Below are 25,491 nucleotides of genomic sequence, written 5' to 3'. Positions count from 1 at the left end.
CTTGCTTGCCAGTGAAGAATGGAGGGACATAGCAGGCTTTTAGGAAGTCCCTTGTTAGTGTCCCAGCACTAACACAGCAAGGGATTTTCCTTCAACTAAATCCGGTCTGTGTTCTTTCCTTATTTCAGATGGACCATGACCCCCGAAACCCAGCCTTTATTGCCACCCAAGGCCCTCTCCCTGCTACTGTTGCTGACTTCTGGCAGGTAAGTTAAGCATCTATTTGAAAACTGATTTTATATTGCAAGTCAAATGTTTTGTTGCATTCTTGAAATGCAGAGAGTGTAAAATCTTGTATTTGAGTTACAGTAGTAGTACCATAGCTGAAATATCTACTTAAAATCTAGTTTATGGATATTAAAAACATCTATGAATGTCAGAAGCCCTTTGAAGGAAAGAGTTGGTCTAGAAATTATATGGAAAAATCTCTGGTCAAATTCTTCATATTTTAATGTCAAATTTAAGACCAGATCTCCATAACTAAACTGCTGTCACATACTGAGTGATTGTCAGAGGTCTTGACCTTCTTAAGAGCAGTCACAAGTCAGTTCATTCTCCAGATCAAAAAAGACCCAGCACAGTGTGTTGTGAATTTTTGCACCAAAGTCTATTTCTCACATGCCCCACTTCTCCAAAATGCTTTAGTACTTGTGCATTTTCCCTACCACAGGTAGTTGAGTTAAATGCTGAGTTAATATCCTATTACATGAAGTAAAGTAGGTCCATACCTTTTTTTGCTGGGGTATAGACAATAGTTACCAATGCATAAATAGGAGTGTTTGTACGCAACCTTTTCAAGTGCTTATGCAGCTCTCCGATGTGAACATACGCACGTGGCCAGGCCGAGTGCCAACATTACATGCTGTATGTATTCCTTTGAAAGTGTAAAAGTTTGCCTGAAAGCTTATGGAAGCCAATTGAGTAGAAATTGTTGCAATTGACTTGGGCTTATCATCAACACGAGCATGTGTTTTTATTTTATTTTGTTTTTATTTTGTTTTGTTTCGAAGAGAGAAATTATTTAAGTACGTATTTCAGAAAAGCTGTTGTGATTTAGGAGCTGCCATTGAGTTGAAATCGCCTTCTTACTTCATCTGCACAGCTAGGTCTGTGATTATGAGTATCAATTGGACCCTTCTAAAGAGGATTCTATATGCTTTTCATAGCACAATTCCCTACTGTTTCTCTGATAGAAGAGCAATCAGGAAATTTTCAGAATGCTTGTTTGAGTGTCTGGGTAATTAAATACTCAACCTGAGGTATTTTGGGCCTTGTTTTCAGAAGTGCAGAACAAATGCATTCTGCTTGAAGTGAGTTGAGCTGCTCTTTTGGATTACATTTTCAAGTAAATTGTGATTTTTTTTTTGCCATCTATGTTTGGTAATTAGACACAGCTGAGAAGACTTTTTTTCCTTGGTGAGAGCATTCCTTGTATCAGGCATGCTACCTGATGTGTCCTTAAGTTAAGCAAGCAAAATCAAATACCATGTTAGTGCATGCAGTGCTATTTTAAGATCCCTTTTAATTAAATTTTTCTTTCACATTTGTATAATTATATTTTGTATATTTTTACCTGTAGCTTTGTCTTTACTATTGAGAAAATCTATGTTCTCTTCTTTAAAGGAGATGTTAAAAGAACAAACTGTATTAAAGCATTGCAGCTGACATAGAAATCAGAATTAATCATACCAACATCATGTAAAGGAGCATTTTGTTCTGCTCCTATTCTAATTTCAACAGTTAGACAACCTGTTATCGCAGATACGGTGACCAAAGCTGAAACTTTATTTCTTTGTTCTTAATCCAAACTGCTTCCATCCAATTCTGTTCTTAAAGATCTTTCGACTTTTTTTTTTCTTCATGCTGCTTATGACTTTATTTTGCTTCACTTTCCTTTTGCCCTTTTTAGTTATTTCTCCTCCCTGCAATCCATTGGTGACAGATCACCCCCTCTTCCCCACAAGATTTGTTGTACAGAGCTCCAAAGAAATCATCTGGTCACCCTAGGTCAGCTCCTGCTCAAGTGTGGCTGTGTCCATTCTTGATGCGATGTACTTCTACTGGTTTTTCTGATGGTTTCCATTGAAAAGTGTTTCTTAATTTTATCTGTCACTTCAACATACCTATGTCTGTTGATTGTTCCATTACCTGCTTTTTTTGGTCCCATCAGCATTGGGTAAATCGTATTCCATGCTGCTTCACATCCCAAGTTTTGTTACCTGGCCCAGGCTATTAACTAGGTGTGATAAATGAACTAAGAGACAACTCCTTGCATAGCATTGTATCAATAACCACTAAAATACAGGAAGTCCATTGCAAAAGTAAAAAGCCGTGGCTTGAAGTTACTGCCCTTCATATCCAGAAGCAGGAGCTGAGATTGCATTCATTTTTCACCTAAGAGTAGCTATATAAAGGAAACTTGTCATGGAGAGCAGTGTGTTATTCCTTTTAGAGCAGAATCCTTTGATGTTTACTTGAATACGATTTTCTGTAGTTTATTCAGATTGTGGTGCTGCCACTAGGGATTGTTTAAAGGTTCAATTATTCATTTCTGTTACGTCGTCTTAGTGGTTCTCCTCCCCTTCCCTCCTCCACTCAATCAGCTGGTGCTGAGCTGCATGTTCAGTGGAGTAGTTTTCCAACTCATAGTAACAGCAGTGACCAATTCCACAGTAGAGAGACCTGGGATCATTCGGCTGCTCCTTGTCTAAATGCACAATGCTATGCTTTAGCAATTCCAACAGAGACTCTTGGAGCTTGGCGTCTCTTTCATTGCCAATATTTACTAGATCTATTGCTTCCTCTTTTTGCAGACAGAGACTTAAATCCTATTTGCATGGTGAGCACCAGCCACTCTGCTTTTCCTTGGTTGTCAGACTATCCCAGCAAGAAGCTAGTGTAATTGCTTCCACTCCTTTATGCAGTTCAGGCTGTTTTCAGGAAAACACTTGTCTACAAATATTTGTATAACTTGAAAGTGTAAAACTACTTCTTGGCTTTTACAGCACAACTAATATCCATCGTGAAATCCAGACTGTTCCTGACCTATCTTAATTAGGTTCAATGCTTAATTCCAGACTCTCTGTTTCTAAACTTAGTTTCTCTTAAACCTGGATTGATCTCTTCTAACAGTCAGGCATTGTACTTATTTTGTGGATTTAACGTTAGACCAACATTTTGGTGGTCTGATGGACCAAATGCACGTTAGCAGAGGGATAAGGCTAGGCTGTAGATACTGCTAATTCTTTTTCCAACACAGATGTGTGAAAAAGGAACCAAGTTCCTTAGCTCCAACGCTGATCTGCAGTGCTTGCTCTTGTGCATCTCTTTGTTTTCTCTATTATCATGTTGTTACTCACATTCATTATCTCTGTTAAGACCAAATTGATTTAGTTTTGGATAATCTTTTTTCTTAATTCTGTTGTCAGGCCTCTCTAAAACCAGATATGTTGATCCAGTGCCCAGTATTTTTGTGCAAGTGCTCTTAGACACTCAGCAGTCAAACGCATATTTACTGCTTTCACATTGCCCAGACCTGAACAGGGATCATGGTCAGTTCAGTGTCTTCTCTTTCCCATTGTGTGCAAAGCTTTTAAATTAATCATTGATGGTGCTTTATCCAAGCTTATGTTGTTTAGCATTGATGAGCAGATCCAGGCCTAGTACCCTATGAGGCTGAAAGAGGACAAGTTTCAATCTTCTCACTATTTTTTTCAAATATTATTTTTGGTAAGATGAGGAAGAAGAGCAAGTATTGTTTCTCAGTACCATCTCACTTCAGCCATTAGAGCTGCTGATTAGATGTAGCATTTTCTGTACATGTTTCTGTTCATTTGGATTTTAATGTTAGCTGGAAAGAGATTTGCTTAATGGCAGTTTTTATTTCAAAGAAGCCGTCTTTGAGCTGAGATACCCCCATACTACTGTCCATGGATTATTTTCAAATGTTTTTCAAATGAACTTGAGGTCATAAAAAGAATAATGCTAAAAAAAAAAGTCTTACTGTGGCTTTTCTGATGATGCAAAGACACTTCCAGGTATCAAACTTTCCTCTAGTCTACTTCTCCAGCTCCTTATATCCTTACCATAGCTCCTGTCAGCCAGCAAGCCCCAAGTTAGTTCCAACTTCCCTGGTTTACCTTTTTCTTTGAAAACTTTCTAGCCTGCAGCAGATGTGTTGTCAGTCACCTCATTGATCTGTTTTGCCACAGGGCTTCCTAATCTGTCTGGATTCCCTGTGTTTGTAGCTCAAGCAGAGATTTCATCTCTGCCTGCATGTCATCTCTTAGACTGTTCTGGAAATTTTCCAGCCACTACTTAATTAATTTTGAAAAGCCTCCAGCTGATTTAGGCCTTCTTTTAATTTCATCTGGTCTTGTTTTCATCTCTCTTTACCAATTACTATTTCTGAGATACACCTCATTCATTGATTCTATTTTGGTTCAGTGGGAATTCCACCTCACAGTTCCATTTCTTGAAGACGGGATGACTCTTCTCACGCGGTTTTAATCCATTTTTACCTGAGTGGTTAAACAATTTGCTAGGTCTGTGTGTTGTTTTCTTCTCAGCTGGAAAGAATTCATCAGGACAGGTTTTTGCTTTGATACAGTTCCATTTTATTTACAAAAGAAGTACAGAGACTTATTTCTTTGAACAGAAATAAAGAGAGGTAGAATCAAATTCTTTTTTTTCCAAACCTCATTCACCCACTGTTTTGCCCCCAACCTTTCTTTTGGCTTTTCTTCTACGAGGATCACAATGCTAGTTTGTCAGCTGTACCAGTGGTTTTTATTCCTTTTACATGCTCTTGTATCTTATCTTGATTAATCTTGCCTTTATTAATGCCTCTCTCTGCATTAAGCATATCAGTTTCTAGAAAAACTCACAGGTCCATATGTTTCATATTTCATTTGTTTTTGATGATAACTTCTGTAATTTCAGTTATCAAGCTTCTTAAAAGAGTTTGCTTGTTTCTTGCATTTATCTTGAATGAAAGGTGATGATTTTGTCCAGCAGCTTCAGTGAGACTTCACTCAGCTCTTTCACATAGCACTATTAAAATTCAACATCTCTTTGAACATAATTCAAAAGAAAGAGGATGTAGAACATTTCTGATCTATAACAAGTTTTCGCAGCAGGAGTTCCATGTTGTGAATAATTCTGGAGGCATAAAATTTTATTATTTTCTGTATGTGCTGGGTTATAATTCCATGAAGTATTTGACATGAAGTACATGCCTTAAATTTTAAAGTATTCTGAGACGGGATAATATGCAAGAAACTGTCCTAGGAGTTTGGGTATTTAGAGCTGACTGGAAAAAAAAAAAAAAAATTGTTCTTAATTACACCAGTTCTATAAATTGCATGTCTGCTAAAGTTCATTGCCTCCAAATGGAGATTTCTGTAGGAGGCCATAATCTTTTCTATTCTGGGAAATACAGTGTTATTTTTCTTTTAGAATTGCTAGTGTCCCACGTTGTGCCTTGCTTTCATAAATCTGCCAACATCTGCCCTTCCCCTTTTTGGGGAGAGGCATACTTTCACTTCTTTTTAATTTTATTTTACCACGGTAGGTGAAATAGTGAGAGGGATGAAGCAGTACCTGCCAAGCAGCCAACTGTATGCCTCTTTATTTCCTTGGAAAATCAAATCAGATATGATACTTATTAACATAAGTATTTGTTGTCTTTTTGTGATTTCCTGTATCCATGACCAACATAATCGGCAAAGTATATGAACACCATAAACCTCTATTCCTTTCACAGAGAAATATGACTTTCCTCATTTTGCAGAGAAGCAATAAGGTTAAAAGCACCTACAACAATAAGCTGTAAGATTAAATAAACACTTGTTTGGACCAGAAAATTCCCGATCTTTTACCTGAAAAGGTGCTTAGCTCAGGCTAGATCGTTCTCCCAGAGTCTTACCTCTGGAGATCTGGCAGTGATGGTATCAAGCATGAACAGCTCTGAGTTCCTCACAGAACCAGGACAGAATGCAGGTGTTGACCATTTCAGGTTAGGATACACTTCCAGGAAGAAAAAAGAACTTTCATCTACATTTTCTGAATCAAACCCATGCTTTTCATGACATTCGTTACATATTTCCTCTACTGTTGGCTAATACATGAAATATTATTGAAATTGAGACTATACTTCACTCTTGTTTTTAAAGGCAAGCAACTACTGCTAGCTGGAACAGCGGTTTATGCTGCTGTGATGGGACATACAGCTGCTCTTTTGATTATTTTCTATTTTTGTTGCATGACTATTAAATGTAAAGTGCAGAAAGAGTCCTAAGACCAAAGCCCTGATTTGAGTCCATGGAGTTCAGGTGTCATTTGCTTTTTATTGCCTCCAGTCTGCATTTCTTAATCTAAAATTATTTTTATAATATTTTCATGTTCAAGAGAATATTGTCAGTTCAAAATTTGATCATTTTCCTCCCAGATCATACCAGCATGTTAAGAACACAATCCTAGAATTGCGGTCTTGAAGATGTGATAAATCTGTGTCTCTTTTGCCAATGCTAGCTTTTCCCTTCCAGTTTTGAAGTTCAGAAAAACAAAAAGAAAAGTGTCTGGTGATTGTTTCCCATGTAAAAAGGATTACTCATCAGGATCTCCAAGGGAAAATCCTCATGGCCAGAAGTCCATGTGGTTGTAGATTCATGTCTCCTTGCAAAATCCATGTTCCAGGCCTGTGGGTTGAGTAAGCACAATTATAGCAGACCCTCTCCTGCTCTTGTTGCTGGTTTACATGCTCCTAGTTCAGCATGTATTTAGAGTGCTGAAATTAATTTAGAGACTAAATTATTTTTTGCTATTTTGTTCTTCTGTGCAGAGCATTGTGCTTTCAAGCAGTTTTGGCTCCAAAGTTTTATTTGTCTTGCCTGGGAAGGGACTTTCTGCATGTCTAATCAGTTTTCACCTTCAGAAAGAAGAGCGCATGAAAAGACACAGAGTAATTCAATGTTTAAAATATGCATATTTTAATTTAATAAAAGAAAAACAGCAAGGGAGAGAGAGGCACAGAACAGTAGCCCCTAGAGCTCTAGTAACTTATCAAGCTACGTGAAATAAAATACAGCATTAGGAATTCCATAAGCGTTCAGTACAGCTGTGTGAGCTTACCATGCTCACTTCTAATTACGGCTCAGGTCAGAGGAGGTACTTAGAAGTGGTCCTTTTAAAAATTCTGTCCCTTTCATTTTTATATTCCGTCTCTCAAATGCTGAAGTGAAAAGTTAATTCCTAGCAGTTTTGGTGAGACTGTCCCTCTTTAGGGTGGTTTTGTCAGCATTGCAATAATAAAGGAAGTATTTAAATTATTTACTCATAGGGCTTGAGTTATCAATCTCCGATGAAGAAGAGTAGTTCATGTTTCTTGGGCACAGCAGGAGTTACTGCAACACACGCAGCCATCTTGAGTTTGTCCTCCTCAATGGTTTCCAAAGAAGCATTGCTGCAACAGCAGAAATGTAGCACAGGTGGTATATGGAGCAATTTGCATTCACTTCATGTTTTAAAATGCATTTTAAACTGCAGTTTTTAATTAAATGTAGATTATTGATAGCTAATTGTTAAAACTACAGATCTACTGAACTGTTTGGCACACGTATGGGTTTGTAAATGGACATGCTGTCTGTCAGATTAGACCCTTCTTCATATCAAAAGGATGTCACTGTCAACCAAAACACTTTGAAAAATGATTTTTGAGTGGCACCCAACCAAAATTCTAAATCCCCCCAAATATTTTTGCAGTTAAAAGTCCTCTCCCTTTCCTTTCAAATCCATAAAGAAATGGAGTCTTGGTTTTAAAATACTCAATCCATGTTAATTTTTGATCATCATTAGAAATTATTTGGTTTTTGTTTGCTTGTTTATTCAAACAGCTGCAGTTACCAACTATTTGGGGAGTTAAAAGACTGATTCTGGAGATCTCTTTCAAAAGGCAACTGGTGTGTTTTAAAATGTTATTTTTAATTAGCAGACTCGATTTAGTTGATTATCCCAGTTATTTTTTACTTTTAAATGATTGCATTGTACAGCCTTTTCTACTAGTTCTGGTCAAAAGAACAGTGTCTGAATGGAACACGTATCTTGTCATTTCCCCATCACTAAAATGAAGAAGAAAATGGCTAAAAAAGAGGATTTGGGTTGGATCTATCACTATAAATTGAAGCTTCAAAGAGATCAAGTTTCTGGGGGGAAAAAAGAGGAATTCATACTAGCCATCTAATTTACAAACTAGTAAAGAACACAATTTTAAAATATACTTACTAGGTTTCAAAAGCTGGTGTTTTATTGAATTTGTGGTGGTTGTACCAGTGATTCTCCTACTTGTGACTGATTTGGAAAAGCAATTCGGTGCTCCTTTGCAAGTAATTCATATTAAACTTAATTCCTTCCAGTGCAGAAGTCCTTTGTGTGGGACTGGCATACTACATAGCTGCAGCATGGGGTCTCTACACGTGGTAGGTTTCATCAACAGGGAATCCTGCAGATGTCAAACGCGCTTACTGCTCGTCTTTGGGATGCAGGATTCAGCCTTTAATTTGCAATAAATGGGAAGGGATGGCATTTTTCTTGTCTGAGAAATGTTTTGAGAACGATGCGTGTAGCAGAACCTCGTTAGAGATACTTAATATAGCATGTAGGCTGAAGGTAGGCAAGTCAGACGAAATTATTCAGTCTTTTCAGCAAAGTGTTTGTATTAAAACTCTGTGGTGAGCTCCTCTATTTAACTCAGACTTTATCTCTTCTATTTTTAAGTCTCTATTCAACATTTCTTCTCCTCCAAGTATTACTGTAAATTACGAACTTGAAACTAACAGTGCTAAGCAATCTAACGTTTGATTTTATATGGTTCTTTGCCTAGCAGTACTTAACACTGAGAGTCTAAGACTTAATTTTGCGAGGCTCCACACAAACAGCTAAAAAGAAAAGCCTCTGCTTTGTCTCTGAGAACCTTACGTTCTCTTTATTCTTATATTGCATGAAGTTGCTTTCTGTAAACTATGCAATCATACAAAGTTCAGAACTACGTGAATTATTGTGAATTTGCAGTGGAACATCCTTCCTTGTTTGGATCCAGTTGCAATTTCCCCTCAGTAACCAGAGGCACTTCCCAGAGCTTGAGGAGCGCTGTATGGCCTGAGGCTATGCTACCTGCTCATGGTGGCAGAGACAGTCACTAGGGCCACTTTCTAGCATGTGGCCATATCCACACCCTCCAAAGCACAGCTGGGCGGTGGGCGCTGTTCCTGAATCCATCACTGAATTACAAATGGAGCGATGGACGGTGTGAAACTGTGAACTGCCTTTTATTCATCTCTTCTGCTTCATTTGGAAAGCAATCTGGGTAACTGCCTAATGATCAAATATTTAAGTTATTACGGAGGAAAAAAAGAGCAGTAGTGCTGAAGTCATAGCCTGTGAGTCTTGCTGAATATCCCATCTCAATGATAAGCACAGGAGATGCACTGACAATTGCTTGAAAAACAGGCATGTTGCCGCTAGATTGCGTTACCTTCTTGATTTAGTAGATTCGACTTTGACATTTTCGCTCTATGACCGAAAAAAAAATATTATACTCCAGAGTAACTTTCAAATTGTTTGTTTAAATTAACTTTCATTTGGATTTATGCTTAATGAAATCTTCAGAGATGCAGACAGCCCCTGTCTAATGAAATGCTGTGTCTTTGAACCAATGAACGGGGCTGCCAAACTGTAAGGATTCCTCTCTAAGCGAGTGGGCTTTTATAATGTTACACTTGGGTGGCACAAGCAGAGTGCTCGATGATTAGTTTATGGTCTAGATCATTGTATTTTTATTACACTCATAAAAACTGTGTTTCTCCTCATTTTCGTAATGGCTTCAATGAGCTTCTATACCTTCTAGAGGCACATTAAATCGTTATGTGATGAAAGTACTGATTTAGTGGGGCTAGTTTTAAAGTAAGATACATGTTTTGAATTCTGATCATAGTCTGATTGCTGACTCAAAAAAGGTGAAACTACGACAGAATGAATGAAATCTGTATCGTTTTCCTTACATACAGAGAAGGTTGCCAGCTGTGACCCGAAAGGAACGCAGAGACAAAAGAAAATACAAATAATGAATCCACATCAGTCTAGAAAATAAGTTGTCCGTCAATTTAATGTATTTTAGAGTTCTTGCAGCGCTGTCAGTTTTTAGCAGGAGGGTGGGTGGATGGATTATGGATATCTTATTTTTAAAATCTTTTCAAGGGGAAGAAAAAGAGAATTAAGATTATTTTTATTCCTTGTATTTGACTGCGATTTTTTTTTTCCTGTGCTTCTGTCCAAAATCATAAATAGGCCTATTCTGTGCAAACCCTACATCAATTTCTCTAAGTAATTTTAAGCTGTTTTTAAAAGTTGTTTCAATTATGTTACAAAATGGGGAAAAAATAAGCAAGTAAAAATGTTATTTGTTTCTATATATTCAAGCTATTCTTAAAAGAAAAGACAACATCATTATCCATGAATAGGAAACCTTTTTATTTGATATGTAATTAAAAAAAATAATCCTTGAATTGAATGTATCATCTCATCTTTGCACAGTTTAGACAAAGGCCTTTTTTGTTTACAAAATTTACATGTCAATACAGTCGCTTATAAATATTTCTGTGAAATAAACATAACCCTTCACAAAAAGAGCCGTTTACTCTTCATTCAGTAATTTCATATGCGAGCAAAAAGACAATGAAAGTTGTATGCAAATATAACATCAATGTACAGCATAATAATAACAGTTTTTAGTGATTATGCTGCTTGGTATTAATTCATAGGAGCCTTTTTGTTCAGCCATGGGCTGTGTTTGGAACAGGGATGCGCCAGACCAGAGCATCTTAGCGTGTTCTGTTGTTGGTGTGAGGCAGCCTAAATCCTTCGGCTGAGATTCCTGTGCTCTGCTCTGTGGCTTGTTTGAATTATTGAGAGATGATGCTGATGGTGAAGATACAGCTCCCCTTCATTCGTGCTGTACCTGTGCTCTGAGAGGGCACAGTCTGTAGCATGGCTTGGGCTTCCCTTGTATTGCTGGGAGGAGAAAAAAAAAAAAAGAAATGTAAGAAGGGAGGAAAGGGTTAGGATAAAAGAGAGATGGTGAAAGAAAAAGGAGAAAAAAATAAGAAGGAAGGAGGGAACAGAAAGAAACAGAAGGATGAATGAAGAAGAAGAAAGTATTTGCACGTTTGCAATAATTCTTTAATAATTGTGTGAAAAGATGATTTCTCCATTTGAAATGTTTTTGGAAGAAGATAGTTGGTCGATCTATTTTTTTTTTCCCTTTCCTTTACTTATTTCCTTATTATTGTTGAGATGCAACTTTTGTGCCTCGTATGCCTCTTTCAACAATGCGGCAATTCCGTAGATTTGGCTGTGTGGGAAACTGAAAAGAATCAGGGATGAAGACACATGGGTTTCAGCAAATGCGACTTTAGCAGGTCAACACACTGCTAATGGCATATCTGTGCTCCTTGGATATTCAGTATCAAACACTAAGGAGCTGTATGTTTTGCAAGCATTGTTCAGTGCTTCCTTTGTGGATCTAAAAGTTTGATAGAAAAGCATTTGAACGCAATACCAGGAACAAGGAGAGAATTTACAGAAGACGTGAATTGAAATCACTGGAAATTCTTTAATGTTTCATGGATGCCTGCAAAATATGGTGCCAGTTTATTCAGGGATTTGAAAGCAGCTGCAGAGTAAAAGTGTCTAATGAAAATGAAATAAATTTCCTGTGAATGGAATAAATTTTGATTGTGTGTCTGAGTGCAGTAATTATACATGTCACGCAGTAATTAGGCAGTCACAGTGTGGCTATGGTGTCTTTCTTTGTCTGCAGATGGTCTGGGAGAACGGCTGTGTCGTTATTGTCATGCTGACACCCCTCACGGAAAGCGGAGTCAAGCAGTGCTACCACTACTGGCCCGACGAAGGGTCAAACCTCTACCACATCTACGAGGTACTGAAACAAAGCACTGGGTGTAAGCGGGACAGGAAGAGCAGGGCTTCATTTCATATGGGGTAAAATGCCGTTTCATCTGGTCTAACCTGTACATCCTAAGTAGCCTCGGTTTGTCTTCAGGTAGTCGTAGATTTGCCAGAAATTTGGGTGGTTTTAATTGCCGGGTGGCTTGCACCTCTAACATCATGAACTGAGTTACAGGGAAAGAAAGACAATGATTTTTTATGTCTTTAAAACAGTCTCGCAAGTGGTTGATATACAGAAGCGTATATTTATTTTTTATAGGACTAATAGTATTTTTAGAACTAGTGAATTGTGCCTTAGGAAAGCCATATGTGTGTGTTTGTAGAAAAACATCCATATAGCTTTCGTAATTAATGCTATCTATCTTTACCATTTGCCTCAGTCACAACAATAAATATACATTTTTATTTTCTGCTATACATTGCTAGCCCAAAATACTGTGTCATCAGTTTTGTTGAAATGTAGCCTTGACAATGGCAGTCATGTTTTTCCAGCTGTCTGGCTGAGCAGAGGAAGAAAATAACACCATAATGCCAAATACAAATGGGAAAATATCAAGAACTATTGCTATTTAAGCTAACAAGTGAAAAAGCTTCCTTTCTGAAAAAAAAAACTCTGAAAATAAGTTCTGTTTTTATGCTTATTTTTCTACATAGGTGAAAATTTGACTTGTAACTTCTCACATGAATTCCACTGATTTCTAAGACCGCTCGGGTGGGCTGAGCAATGCATGGTGGGCATTTCTCTGTGCACAGCATCTGGCAGTCTGGTGTATTTTTAGGCAGTGCCTTTTGCATTCATACAGTGTCAGGTTTCAATTTCGTGTTTTTTCCTTTCACATTAAAACTATCAGCATTTTTTTTTTAGTGTTTCCAAAGAGATAGCAGAGGCAGCTAACCCCTTCCTGACACAACGGATTGCTAGAGAAAGTTATTTTCACAGCAATGCTCCATTTGATAATAAAATTTCCTGCAGTTCCTTCATCCAAGGCATCTTACACCTGCAATTCTGAAGCTGTGGCTTGCAACTGAAATTCTTGATCTCCGTATTTTTTCTGGGGTGCAGGTAAACCTTGTCTCTGAACACATCTGGTGTGAGGATTTCCTGGTGAGGAGCTTCTACCTGAAGAACCTGCAGACAAATGAGACCCGCACGGTGACACAGTTCCATTTCCTCAGCTGGAATGATCAGAGAGTTCCTGCTTCCACAAGATCACTGCTGGATTTCCGCAGGTAAAGCACAAAGTATGGAAGTTTATTTAAGGCAATTCAAATCTGAGGAACTAAACTTAAACTAGCTGTAATCCTAATAATTCTCTTTTGGAAGGACGTCCTCAGCCTGTGATGCTGCAATGATGAACTAACATAAAAGTCTGCAGTGGATTGATTTTTGCTATTGCCTCACAAATAGATACGCTCAGTTCCCATTTAGAGATTGCTACCTTCTTACCTTTGTACAGCTCTTCAGTGCTTCTGTACTTCTTTGTTTTCCAAGTATTTAGCCGCCTGGAACTTCCAGGACTTCTGTGTGGCTCCCCTATGATCCTTATTGCAGGCATCTCACAAATAGAGTGCATTGTATGAGCACACTTAAAGAGAAAATCACACTGGAGTCACATGGCAATAATGGCATTACCATGGTAGTGTTTGCTTGTGAGGCCTCTGAACTTTCTTTGGTTGAAGAAAAGGGGAAATTAGAGAAAGCAGATGAAAATGTTGACAAAGCATGCCCTCTAGGATTTTAAAGAAAGTCAGTATGGCTTTAAAATACCAACAGACAAAGGCAAAAGTGTGAAAACTTGTCACCTTCCCTCATGTCTGCTGTGCCTGTCTAAATTTTAATTTGAAAATTAAAGCCGTGCATGATAAATATTGGAGAGAAGTAATCTTCACTTGATTGCAAACCATGCCCAGCACACCACGTGTAGGCGTTAGCATGTACCCACTAATCCACTGCAGTGCGCTCATGACTAATGAAAAGAATCGCTGCGAGGTTTCAAGAGTTGGTTCTCAATCCACTAGCAGCCTCTGGGATCTCCCATTTTCTTTTCTGTGCTACGATGTTATCCACAACCCCCCAAAGTGATTATATAGGGCTCAGGGCCCAAAAGGTCCAATCTTATTTCTTTCAGTCAGTGCTTGGAGCTTTGATGCAGAGATATGCATCTGAGGTGATAAGCTGGTTTATGTCCAAGCAGGACCTAGTTGCACAGTTGTCTGCTGGCACAATTTTGTCCTTAAAAATTTAGGGCCAAATGCCACCATTTATCCACTAGTAGTCTTTTTTTTCGTATGTATTGCAAGCGTTCTCAATGCAGAGCCGCCTCCTGCATTGCAAGTCAAGTGACGGAGTACAGCAGTCACTGAGAGCTGGGGCTAGGTAAGATCATAAGGACGTGCTCCAGTCACACCGCAAGAGCCATAGTGGAAGGAGGAAGGAAGAACAGTCATAGGTTGGAGTTGAAACTGTAAGAGAATTTTTTCCAAAGTTCTCTTTTCTGGGTTCAAATACAGATTTTAATGTGATTTTTATAAGTTGATTTTCCTTTGCTTGTAGTATTGCAGAAGTTGCCTGTAGTGAATTTTTGCTAAATGAGTTTTGCTAAGCTGTGCAAAGCTGCAGCGCTGGTTCAACACAGTGTCTGATTCTGCTTTTTGAAGTTAGTGGGAAATTTGGTGTCACTTGACTGTAAATCAGCCTGTACAACCAAAACATCTGAAGCTTGGAGCACCTCAACTCCTGTTTGAGTCATTAAGACTTAAGATCCATCTGTGAACTGCAGGGTTAGTTGTCACAGTTTGCATCACCAAGAAAGTGCTGCTTGGAGATACCGCATAAGGGTTAAATAGCCATGCTGAAGATGTGTTGAGCAACACTTTAAAAAAGCAAAATTATAACTAGATGAGAGAAGTAGCTGAGCTGCTATTCTTACCATTTAAAGCAAATATGGGAATGAACCTGTTAAGATTTAATTGAATTCTGAGTGTTCATTTAATATGTATTTGCAGTCCAGCGTAGGGTACTGTAATCATTTGGTACGTGCAGATTTTGTACAATGAACTCATAATACAGAATGCATAGTAAAATTCCTTCTGAAAAGGAATTTTGGCATGCACAATGGCTGGTCTATGAATCTCAGTTTTCTTGGTCATCTGATGTTGCTGGTTTTTAAGGACAAAAAAGGGAATGTATTTGGCATTCATTTATACAATACATGTTTGCACCTGAAGCTTCCTATTTAAAGTACAAGCTCTACTGGATTCAACAGCTGAGTCACAAAGCCCCCAGAATAAATGTCTGACAGTGCTGCCATACTCACAGTAAGGTGGTACTAGGAAGGGGCTGCTCTCATTTCCTTTAATCTATGTTTCTATGTGCATTCAGTGTGTTTGTATATATATATGGATATGTGTGTATATTTATATATTCACATACATATATGAAAGTAAGCATATACATAACCAACCCTCTATTTTTTATAATTCATCACCAAGAAAAATTGGATTCCCAAAATTACCTTGCCCAGAGTCTGTGGAAATATGGACCTTACAATCTTTATTCAAGTAAATTTTGCAAGTCTCTTTGAAAATGGAAAGCTTACATTTTTCTTGCTATGTATCAGTGTTTTAGAATCTAGCAGACACATTAAATCTTGGGAAATAATCTATCATGCTTTCATAATGCAGGTATAAATTGCCAAAAAGAGATTATCTTACATATCTCAAAAATCCATACAAAAGACAGTCCCTGAGAGGTGAGGCTACTGCAGAAACCACTGGTCAGTTTTAAATGCTTCTGGAGTCCTAATTTCATTTTGAACAATAGACCAATCATTATTGCTCTGGACTAGCTTGTTAGTCATGCACTGATATGTGTAATTAAATATTTCTTGAGCCCAGAGGGAGCACATTTACACTATAAAGAGGGACTGCTAAGCTAAAAAATAATTAGCATCACATGTGAGGGCTTTGCTTAAACTATATATCTATTATGCTATCACTTCTTGCTGCGTGCAATGGCATTTACTAACACTGCTCACTTTAAAAATGGACAAATTCTTATTTTGCCAGCTAATTAGCGGTTGCCAGTGTCATTTTTGTGATGTTGCAGCTAGTAATATGAGCCCAGTTGCATAGTCACAAAAGTGATCATTGGAAACTGTGACTGCTGCAGGGACAATGTGGGAAACCCCTTTTCTGAGCCTCTAACGACCTCTGACCTTTGCTTGCTGATGGTTTGCATGATGATTTCCTTTTCACTCAATGAGCCAAGGGTTGGTTTGTATTACTAATCATTCTTTCTAAGTTAATTCTTCCTGTATATGTATATATATAAAAAATATATATTTTCTTCAACATTCAAGAACTTTGCTTATTAATGAATTCTCAGCTCACTCTCATTAGCCAGAACTAAGAATGAAGTGAGATGTTGCTGCAGTTCTAAATATTTTCTTACACTATATACAGAGAAAGCTATGAACCAGCTGGATTGAAACCCTTTGTTTTAATGTGTTTTCTGAAATGTGTGATAATGAAAATGTTTGAAACCCTTCAATAAAACTGATAAACATAAGGTGTCTTTCCCTAATGTGTGTCTCTGATTGTCTGATTTTCTGATAGGTTTAGTTCAATTTGTCATTGAAAGTATATTAGGACTGTGGTAGGTGGCTAGTCACAACATGCAACTATCATATTAGCTGTGCCAAGGAACAAAGGAACCACACAAGCAGAAAAAGAAATGGTAAATACCCCTCTAGTTCTTAGCCTTTATGTAATCTACTAAATGCAGAAACTAGTCTTCGCTAGTGCACGTGATGGGGGGAGGATAACCAGCTGCTGTGGGGAATGCAGACTCATTTTATCAGCTGATGTTAGAGACATTTTAAAAATAATTTACTGTACAATGTGAAAAATGAAAATGAGACTTTTGTATTGTACGTAGGTTGCTCCAAAATTAATGTCTCTTATTTCCATGGAAACTGTAACAGATACAAACAGCACAATAACACTACTCGCTAGAGCAAATTCTCAGCTGTAGAACTCTATTTTTCAACATAGTCACTACCATTTCACCAGTGACAAACAAGAGCGCCTGCACGCCATGCTTGTAAAAATCTGCATGGCCCTCTGGAACGTGGCTTGTCTTTCATGTTGCTGTCACCACTGCTAAAACACACCACCCACTGCCTCAGTGTGCTGACATCCACTGTTTGATCTCCATAAATGCAAGCATCGATGAATGTCAATGGGTACAGTATTTTCTGCATAGAGCAATTCACTTCCACACCTTTGCTTTATATGTACTTCCGTATCAGACGTTTTGTCAGGCTGTCCCTCTGCTGCCATCTGTCACACACACCAACAAAATGGAATGGAATATTGGTGGGAAGGTTCAACTTCTACCACCACACCACCACCATCCATCTCTGATGTTGAAGGCCAACATAATAAAATAGGTGTCATTACTTTTGGAGTAGCCCTTGTACAAAAGGAGCTGATCCTCAGATACAACCATGAATAATCAAGTGACTCATTCATGCTAAAACTCTACTGCAGCTTAAGTCATTGAAACTATAGAAGTGTTTTGCTTGGTAGTGCCTGTGTATGTCTGTGCTCATGGACATATATATGTCCTATATAATTTCCAAGTTCAGGTGCTTCTTGCTTGCCACTTAATTCACTGAAAGTTTTTTTTACGGCATTAATTACTTGCATACAAGGGATATAAAAACAATATAAGTATGAATTTACATAAAATAACAGAAGAGAAAGGATTGTGAAAAAAAATCCTGAATTCTAATGTTTAAACAGAATTATTATGGTAACTTAATATTATTATCACATTTGATTAGAATCTTAGATAGTAAAAAGCAGAATGTGAAATTCCAGCTTCTTGCACTGTCATCAGCATCTCATCAAGTAGCCCGCTTGGATTTAGTTCCAGGTATCCAGACTCCTTGTCAGATTTAGAAGCTTAGGCATCTTCAGGCTATACTGTAAGCAATGTTATATGCATGCTTTCACAGCACAGATGATAGCGAATAGATGAAAAGCCAAGAAAGAACTGAATGATTCAGGAGGTTAGTTATGCTTTAAAATTCATAACAACATTGTAGCATTTGCCAGATTCCAGCAGCTCACTTCTTCAGTTCAGCAGTTAGTTGCAGCACTTGCACTAAGCTGGACACCATCAGGGTGGCTGGGCATCCCTCAAAAGCTGCCTTGTGATGTGATTTTAGAGGAGACCGTCTAGATCTAGTAACCTCAAGCATCTCAACCAGGAAAATGAAAGGTTTTGATTTCCTGAGGAAGTGTTTCACTGTTTAATCCTTTATTCAACTTGCCTTGTTAGCATTTATGTGCATATTTGATGGGCTTTGGATGTGTAACATACTTTATATGCAAAATGTATTCTGGAACAGAAGAGAAGATCTGGGATTTTGGTTTTTGTAAGACAATATAAATAGATTTAAACCAACGTTGCAAACTCTATTCTTAGACGAGGTGCTTTTGTTCTTACATAGCTGTACATTTATTGTTTCGCTTCAGTGTAGTCTCTCACCATTGAGAATCTTCAGCTAGAATGCTAGAGAAGGCAATCATATAAATATTAAGGGTTTAAGACTTTGCACTAGACCCAAAGCAGTATATCTTACAGATTGCTTGACTTATTTTTACAACAAATGGAATACTTTTCAGATTTTTGTCAGAAGCTTTTCAGAAGGTTTACTGTTTGCTCTTTTGGAAAGAATTGGTTTTACCAAACAGCACGCATTATATGAAGTATACCAGAATCACCATTCTTAATTTTAGATTCAGCTTGATGCCCCTCAGTCTTTCTTTGAGTAAGCTCATGATCTCAAAGTTGGCTTTAAAATTAAAACATTTCATGATAATCTTTTTGGAGCTAACGTCTGAGATGTTGGAGAAAGGAGATCATTTCATTTGCTTAGCCAGGAGGGGATGTTATCTGGGACCTCTGCAACAACCAAGCAGAAGCAAACTTGTTAAACAAGATTACGTATGTAACAACTGCTTATTTTATCAGGAGATTATGAATTAGACAGTTTCTTTCAGGACTGTAATATTAGCATTCTTGTATTGCTTTTTTGAAATTTTTTTATATGTGTCTGAAGAAGCAATATGTAATATGCTTAATTAATTTTTTGTGTCTGCTTTATTTCAGGAAAGTAAACAAGTGCTACAGGGGTCGCTCTTGTCCAGTAGTTGTTCATTGCAGGCAAGTACGATTTCTAAAATAGCCTCACAGAGATGTCTATGTGCAAGAAGTTAATATAGATGTAAGCAAAGCAAACAAATGAAAGCTTTAGATGAATCACTAAACAGATATTAGGGCAGGCTGAAGAAATTAAATATAAATCGTCTGGTTCTTAATGCTAAATAATGCTTAGGGTTTGTTTTCATAATAAAATTATTTTTTCCTGTGATTTTGTGGATGTTGTGACTTGAAGTAACACTGCAGCCACCTTTCCATATGCATATAATACTTCAATTTCTTCAATCATCTCCTTCTAAAGAATTGTTTTTCTATGTGTTCCCTCCTAATTTAGTCTTCTTTGTTTTATTCACACTCAGTAAAGTTTTTTTCTTCTTTTCTTGCTTTTAGTGATCATGGTAAGGAGAGGGCAGTGTTAGGGAGTGGAAGCCAACCCACGGATTGAGTAAACTTTGGGCTTGACACTCCTAGATGCAAACAAAACCTATTGGGCAGGTCAATGGAAAACTTTGCTCTAGGAATGTTAATGTTTGGTTTCAGGGATTCTAAATTAGAAGAAGAATGTTGTACTTATTTATTCAAGATACTCTTGTGGACAGGAAAGGCAGAAAAAAATAGCCCCACTGAGAGGCAGGTTGTTTGACGTGTGGCATTCCGCTGTTTGTGGGAGGGAAGAGGAGGAGCATGTGGTGTAAATATGCCGAGCTGCTGACTCGGCAGTTGCCTTCACAGATGCCAGGAGGCCTTCTGCAGATGAGAGCAGCCTGGAGCAGGCTCCTTTGCATTGCCTTTAGGAAGCCTGAGAAAAGAAATATGCGAAATGAAGAGCCTTTTAAGTTTCCTACACCTTCCTTCTTATAATGGATGAAAATGTCTACTATTTGTTCAATAGTGTTTTTTTATTGGACTCGATCACCATTTTGTGTCTTGCTATTCAGTTTAACTAATGAGATTCTGTCTTTGTTCCCTTTACAGCCATAGGAAAGAAATATATTACCATTACCTCTTTCTATGCAGTGATCTAGGAACTGAAAGAGGAAAAAAAACCTGTCTACACAGACTTAACAAAAATTAAGTTTCACAGCCTGTCTATAAACAGAACGTAATAACATGCTTCACACTGTTCTATTATTTTTCCTTTCACTTATACTTGTACACAAATTGAGCTATCAATAAAAATAATGGCTTAATTAATAAACCTACATACAGTCTAATTGGTCACACATGCACCTTTGAAAAAAATTTTGGAGGAGGAAGGAAAAAAAGCTTTTACTTAAAGTCTTAATTATGTTTGCTAACAACAGCTCTAACAGAGCATCATGCTGGCAATTACACATTGCTGTCTGAAAGGGACTCAAGCTGCATTCACATTAGGGAGCATTTCCCGTCCCGAGGCTTGGTCTCACATTTCTGAGGAATGACTTAAGGGACAAAAAGTTAAAGCTGTTTCTCAGGAATTACTTGATAATTTTTCTTCTGGTCATTGCAACTAAGGAACAGTTAAAGTGAAAAATAAAAAGAAAAATCACTTGTGACCTACATTGAAGAAAGACTGCAGTCCATCGTTAATCAAATATTTCAGCTCTCAGACAGGTCTCTGCATGCATCCCACTGACACACTGTTCAAATATAGTCCACAACATTTGGGGACAGTTCTAGATAATGCTTAGGTTAGGCTTATTCTGTGGTTCTTGAACTCGTATGCAGGTGACTGTAAGCACGTTGTATCTACACCTTATGAGCAGAAATGCCATCTTATTTTAAGGTTACTGACTTTCCCACTTTTGTTTAAAATGTTTTTATTGCACAAACACAACTTAAAAAAAAATAAAACCTAGCCCTGTTATCAATGCAGGCTAATCTTCCCCAAACAGCTAGTGCTACTTCAGGGCAAGCTTTCTCTCTCCTTCTCAGTACCCTACATTTACCCTCATTCAATCCTCTGCCTTCTATGTAAGAGTATAACATAATGGCAGGTATCTTTATGTTGAGTTGAGATGCACATTGATAGGCTTATTTTTTCTTTTCCCCTTTCTGTTGGCAGTGATGGTGCAGGAAGAAGTGGAACCTACATTCTAATTGACATGGTTCTCAATAAAATGGCTAAAGGTGAGAATCAAAAGGCTTGTTACTTCCTCTGTATTGAAAGATGTGCTTGTGTTGCCATGGCAATGTGGGGAGCAATATTCACAGAAAACCTGAGAATAAATTAGAGGCAAATTGTACATTTTCCTGAATGTTCTTAAGTTTTTATTTTCATAATGATTTCAAACAACAAACCCAAATGCAAGTGCTTTTTGAATGAACAGATGTTCTTGAGCTGTTTAGAACTATTTGAATTTATTAACTTTTCATCATTGAAAATAGTTACTACAGTTTTTAGAAGAAGGTACTTTGAGGCTAAACAATTCTTGCTTAATGATTATGTGGGTTAGGTCCTGAGATGCCTCATGACTTTTGCGTAGTCTGCTGTCACCTATCCAGCCATGATGGTCAAGCACAATTCCTTTTCTTTGTGCAGCTCCCCATTATCACTGTATTTCCTTGAAAAGCTGGTACCAGACAAGTTCCCTTGTGTACAGACTTGTCATTTAGGAGGAAAAACGCTGCAATGACCATTGCATGAGACTGAAAATAAGTTATCTAGTTCGCAATTCTGCCACTGTCTGTTCAATGTTGGAAAACTTACTTAACTTATGAAGTAGGAAATCATCTGTCCTATCATAAACATATACTATTCTTTGTTAAAAGCAATGCCTATAGATTCTCTAGGGATTTGGATCATTATCTTATTGATCACTAAATGGTTTGCAGTGGGAAGTGCTTGAGATGTCCTAAAATAATCTCTGTATGGCAGAACTAAACACATTTTTAATATTGATGTCTTTAAAAGGAGGGAGGATAAAAGTGGGCAAGTAAATCTGGCATACTAATCAACTTGATTTATCATGCCCCTTTTCCATGTCTTTGACCATGTTTGTATCACACTGTGATAGAACGGCATTTTAGAAGGAAGAATAGCCTGTGAGGAAGAAAATAAATAAAAAATTGTCATTTGCCTTTCTTAATTCCTATGCTGAGTTTGTAAGCTGCCTTGATCTGTTATTAAGCGCAATGTGTTTGCATTTATAGTAAAAGGATTACTGTAATAACGTAAATTAATTTATTTGGAGAAGTAGTATTTAGTCCTTTGACTTCTAATCATTTTACAATTGCTGTTGAAAACCTTCTAACATAGTCTTATTTTTAGATGTGGTTTAAAAATATGCTACTTGCTTTGCAGTCATCTATTGCATGCACATATCACTGTCCTGTGGGACATACTGATGTGATGCCCCTTTTTCCTCTCTGTGTTCTGACTGTTAATGTGTCTGGTCACACATGGACATAAAGGGACATGTTTTGTGCCTGTGGGCATAATGTGGAACTTGGTCCTGATGTTAAAAGAAGTTGTGTGTCTGTTTTCTTCTTAGCCGTACCCTGAAGATTTTCCAGTGGGATGAGATCAGTTTTTCATGCTCACTGGAAAATAGGTTTTCCCTCTGTGAGGAAATATGGAGATATTTGCAGCACTTGTTCCATTCCATGTGACAGCCTAGTCTTTGAAAGCAGGAGCAATGGTATGAGGTAAAATTAATACACACCTTTGTTAGGTATTTGTTCAGCTCACTTCAGTCATCAGAAACATGAAGCTGTGATGAAAACTAGATTTAAAACATATGCAATTTACTTACATAAAAAAGTAAATGAGAAGTATTTTCTAGCTCCGGGCTTTCAGCCACTTAAGGGAGGGTTGACTTTGTTGTAAAAGCACTGAAGAATGCCATTTATTGACTCCATTGTACCATGTAATGTCAAATTCCATTTTAAGTGCGGGCTTAGTGTTTCACAATACGAGACAAGTCATGTGAAACTGGCCAGAGAAAGGCGTCATAGGGCTTTTTGGAGATCGGTCACCCCCATTTTGTTCTTGACCTGTTCCCCTCTGCCGATGGGGGTGTGCAGCACGAAATCCCCTGACCTGGAGCTTTGGCTGGGGTTTAAATGAAAGATCAAAGGGCAGAGCGAGCATCTCAGCCCTGCTGAGGTGGGCCTTTCCCAGGCTGTCACACTGTGCGGCCACCAAAGGTTTTGTTCGGGAGGGAACCACAGCCCAGCCTGTGCGGCCGGGGCCTTCTTTGTCTGGCCTGAGAAGCTGGAGGCCCAGGTTGAGGATCCAATGTTCATCAAATGATCAAAGGCCTGAAGCCCTGGACATGAAATCTTTCTTTCCATTTCCTTTTCTTAGAGAATGAATTGCACGAGTGGCAAAGAATGCCGTTTCCAAAGCTTTTATGTGGAGTGCGAGGGCTAACTTCAGAGTCCTTCAGTGCTAAACATAAAAATGTAAGTGCACTTTCAATCTGGGCCCAGCTGCAGGGCCAGCATCTAGTAACATTTCTTTCAAAAAGGCTTTTAAGGATTAAGGCCTTCAGTCTTTCCAAAAAAAAAAAAAAAAAAAAAAAAAAAAAAAAGGACTTTTAAGAATAAACTTAGAATAATTTGAGTTTCTTGTTCCACTGTCTGGTTTATTAGAAAGTAGACAATAATGCATTTTTAAATCAAAGTAAATAGAGGAGTACTTAGTTTCGGCAGTGGGAAAGTAGAAAGCAATCAATAAATGCCTTGGCTCTTTAGTGGGGTTTTTAATGGGGTAGATGGAGAAAAGGAGCTCCTTTTTCATGTAATGATTTACTTCCCAACATTCTCTTAGACAGTTAACTGTAAATGCCTTTGTCATTAACAATTTTTTCCCCTACTGCTCATTGAATTAGTGCTAATACTTAGTCTATTAAGCATGTTATAAATTGGTATCTCCTCTTATCTCGCCTGTTGCTGTGCCTCATATTATTTTACGTGCTGAAAACCATCAGCAATCGACCCTCTCCTATAGCAGGGAGAAAGAAACTGAGGATTTTGTACTCAACATCTGCTGCACCAGACTGACGGCTGCAGCTCCACTGAGAAAGCAAGAGTGAAATTAAACATGAAAATAAAAAAAAAAATAAAATAATAAAAAAAAAAAAGCAAGACACCTTATTTTCATGCACAGGAGAAGTGGAGGGGGTGGCAATGTCCCCTCAGAGGCCTTGCACCCCCAGGCCAGGGCCAGGTCTCAGCTGCCTGCCTGCCCACAGGCCTCCCCCAGCAGCACGGCAGCACGGAGGATTTCCTGTTGGGTCAAGGTTTTAATGAATTTCACTATTCTCTCTACAATAAATATAATGGCTGCATCTGTGCATTCACTCCAAGTAGCCACATTAAATAATCTTATTAGGAACTGGAACAGCGAGAGAACAACGATGTCTATTCAGTGCTATCACTGCTGTGTCGTGTCAGTGGAAAGTTTTAAATGCAAAGATGTACTTCTGCTTAGTTGTTCCAGCAACCCAGTGCTTCTATATATCATATACATTATTACCATAAGTATTTTTATTGCAATATTCATGAGCAGAGCAGTTACAAGGCCTTAGTTCTGTCCCCATTAAAGTTATAACAAAAACTATGTGATGTGGAGCCTGGCCTTACAGTAGCATGTGATTTTTACATTAATATGAAAATTGTTAGAAGAGTTACCAAAGTCACTTCTGATTTCCCTGACAGACAGGTTAGGGCAAATTTTAGTTTTGAGTAAGAAGTTTGTAAGTGATGTATTTGAGCTCCTTGGGTGCTTTCATGATTCAAATAAGTACAGAAAATGATAATCGGTTGTTTTTTGTAGATAACAGTACTCCTTGGATTTTTGACAGGCTGTTTTTCTTGAGGATGATTTCTGCTAAGAATTTTAATGTTCTTCATGTATTTACAGGTTTTATCTTTTGTTACTAAAGAGGATGAACTGTTTTAGATGAATTTACTTGATATTCCTTCCTCACCCTAAACTCACAATAACTCTCACCTGATGAGTATGGGTTTTCTTTGATCTGCAGCAAATTTGGGAAGTTTCTAATTTCTTGTCCTTCCTGCAGTCATGTTTTAGTAGTTAAAGGTCTGATATATTTCAAGACGTTTTTACTAAGTGTTTCTGGCATGTAAAAGAAAAGAATAAGATTATGGATCTTCCTCCTTTCATTTTTCTGAACTGGGAGGCTTGGATAGTGTTGATAAAAGTCTGATGTTTAGATATTAATCCAGCTGGCAGCTATTTGGGTTTTGCTGACCATCCATTTTCTTATGTTTGAACTAGCTGGAACGAG

At 37.8% G+C, this 25,491-nt stretch overlaps 1 protein-coding gene across 2 annotated transcripts in view; it reads left to right on the top strand.

The window, feature by feature from the left end:
* PTPRN2 (protein tyrosine phosphatase receptor type N2) overlaps positions 1–25,491 on the top strand; it is a 622,129-nt gene that overhangs the window by 576,315 nt on the left and 20,323 nt on the right. For both annotated transcript variants that reach the window (XM_085227026.1, XM_085227025.1), the window contains exons 17-21: positions 129–206; positions 11,873–11,992; positions 13,085–13,251; positions 19,205–19,258; positions 21,300–21,364. In XM_085227026.1, the coding sequence (XP_085083152.1) occupies positions 129–206; positions 11,873–11,992; positions 13,085–13,251; positions 19,205–19,258; positions 21,300–21,364 (484 nt within the window). The remainder of the gene's footprint in view (positions 1–128; positions 207–11,872; positions 11,993–13,084; positions 13,252–19,204; positions 19,259–21,299; positions 21,365–25,491) is intronic.

This window comes from Meleagris gallopavo, chromosome 6, assembly GCF_905368555.1.
Source record: "Meleagris gallopavo chromosome 6, MGAL_WU_HG_1.1, whole genome shotgun sequence".
NCBI classification, from domain to species: Eukaryota; Metazoa; Chordata; class Aves; order Galliformes; family Phasianidae; genus Meleagris; species Meleagris gallopavo.
Note: the sequence above shows the minus strand (reverse complement) of the source record. Positions and strands in the feature narration are given on the sequence as shown.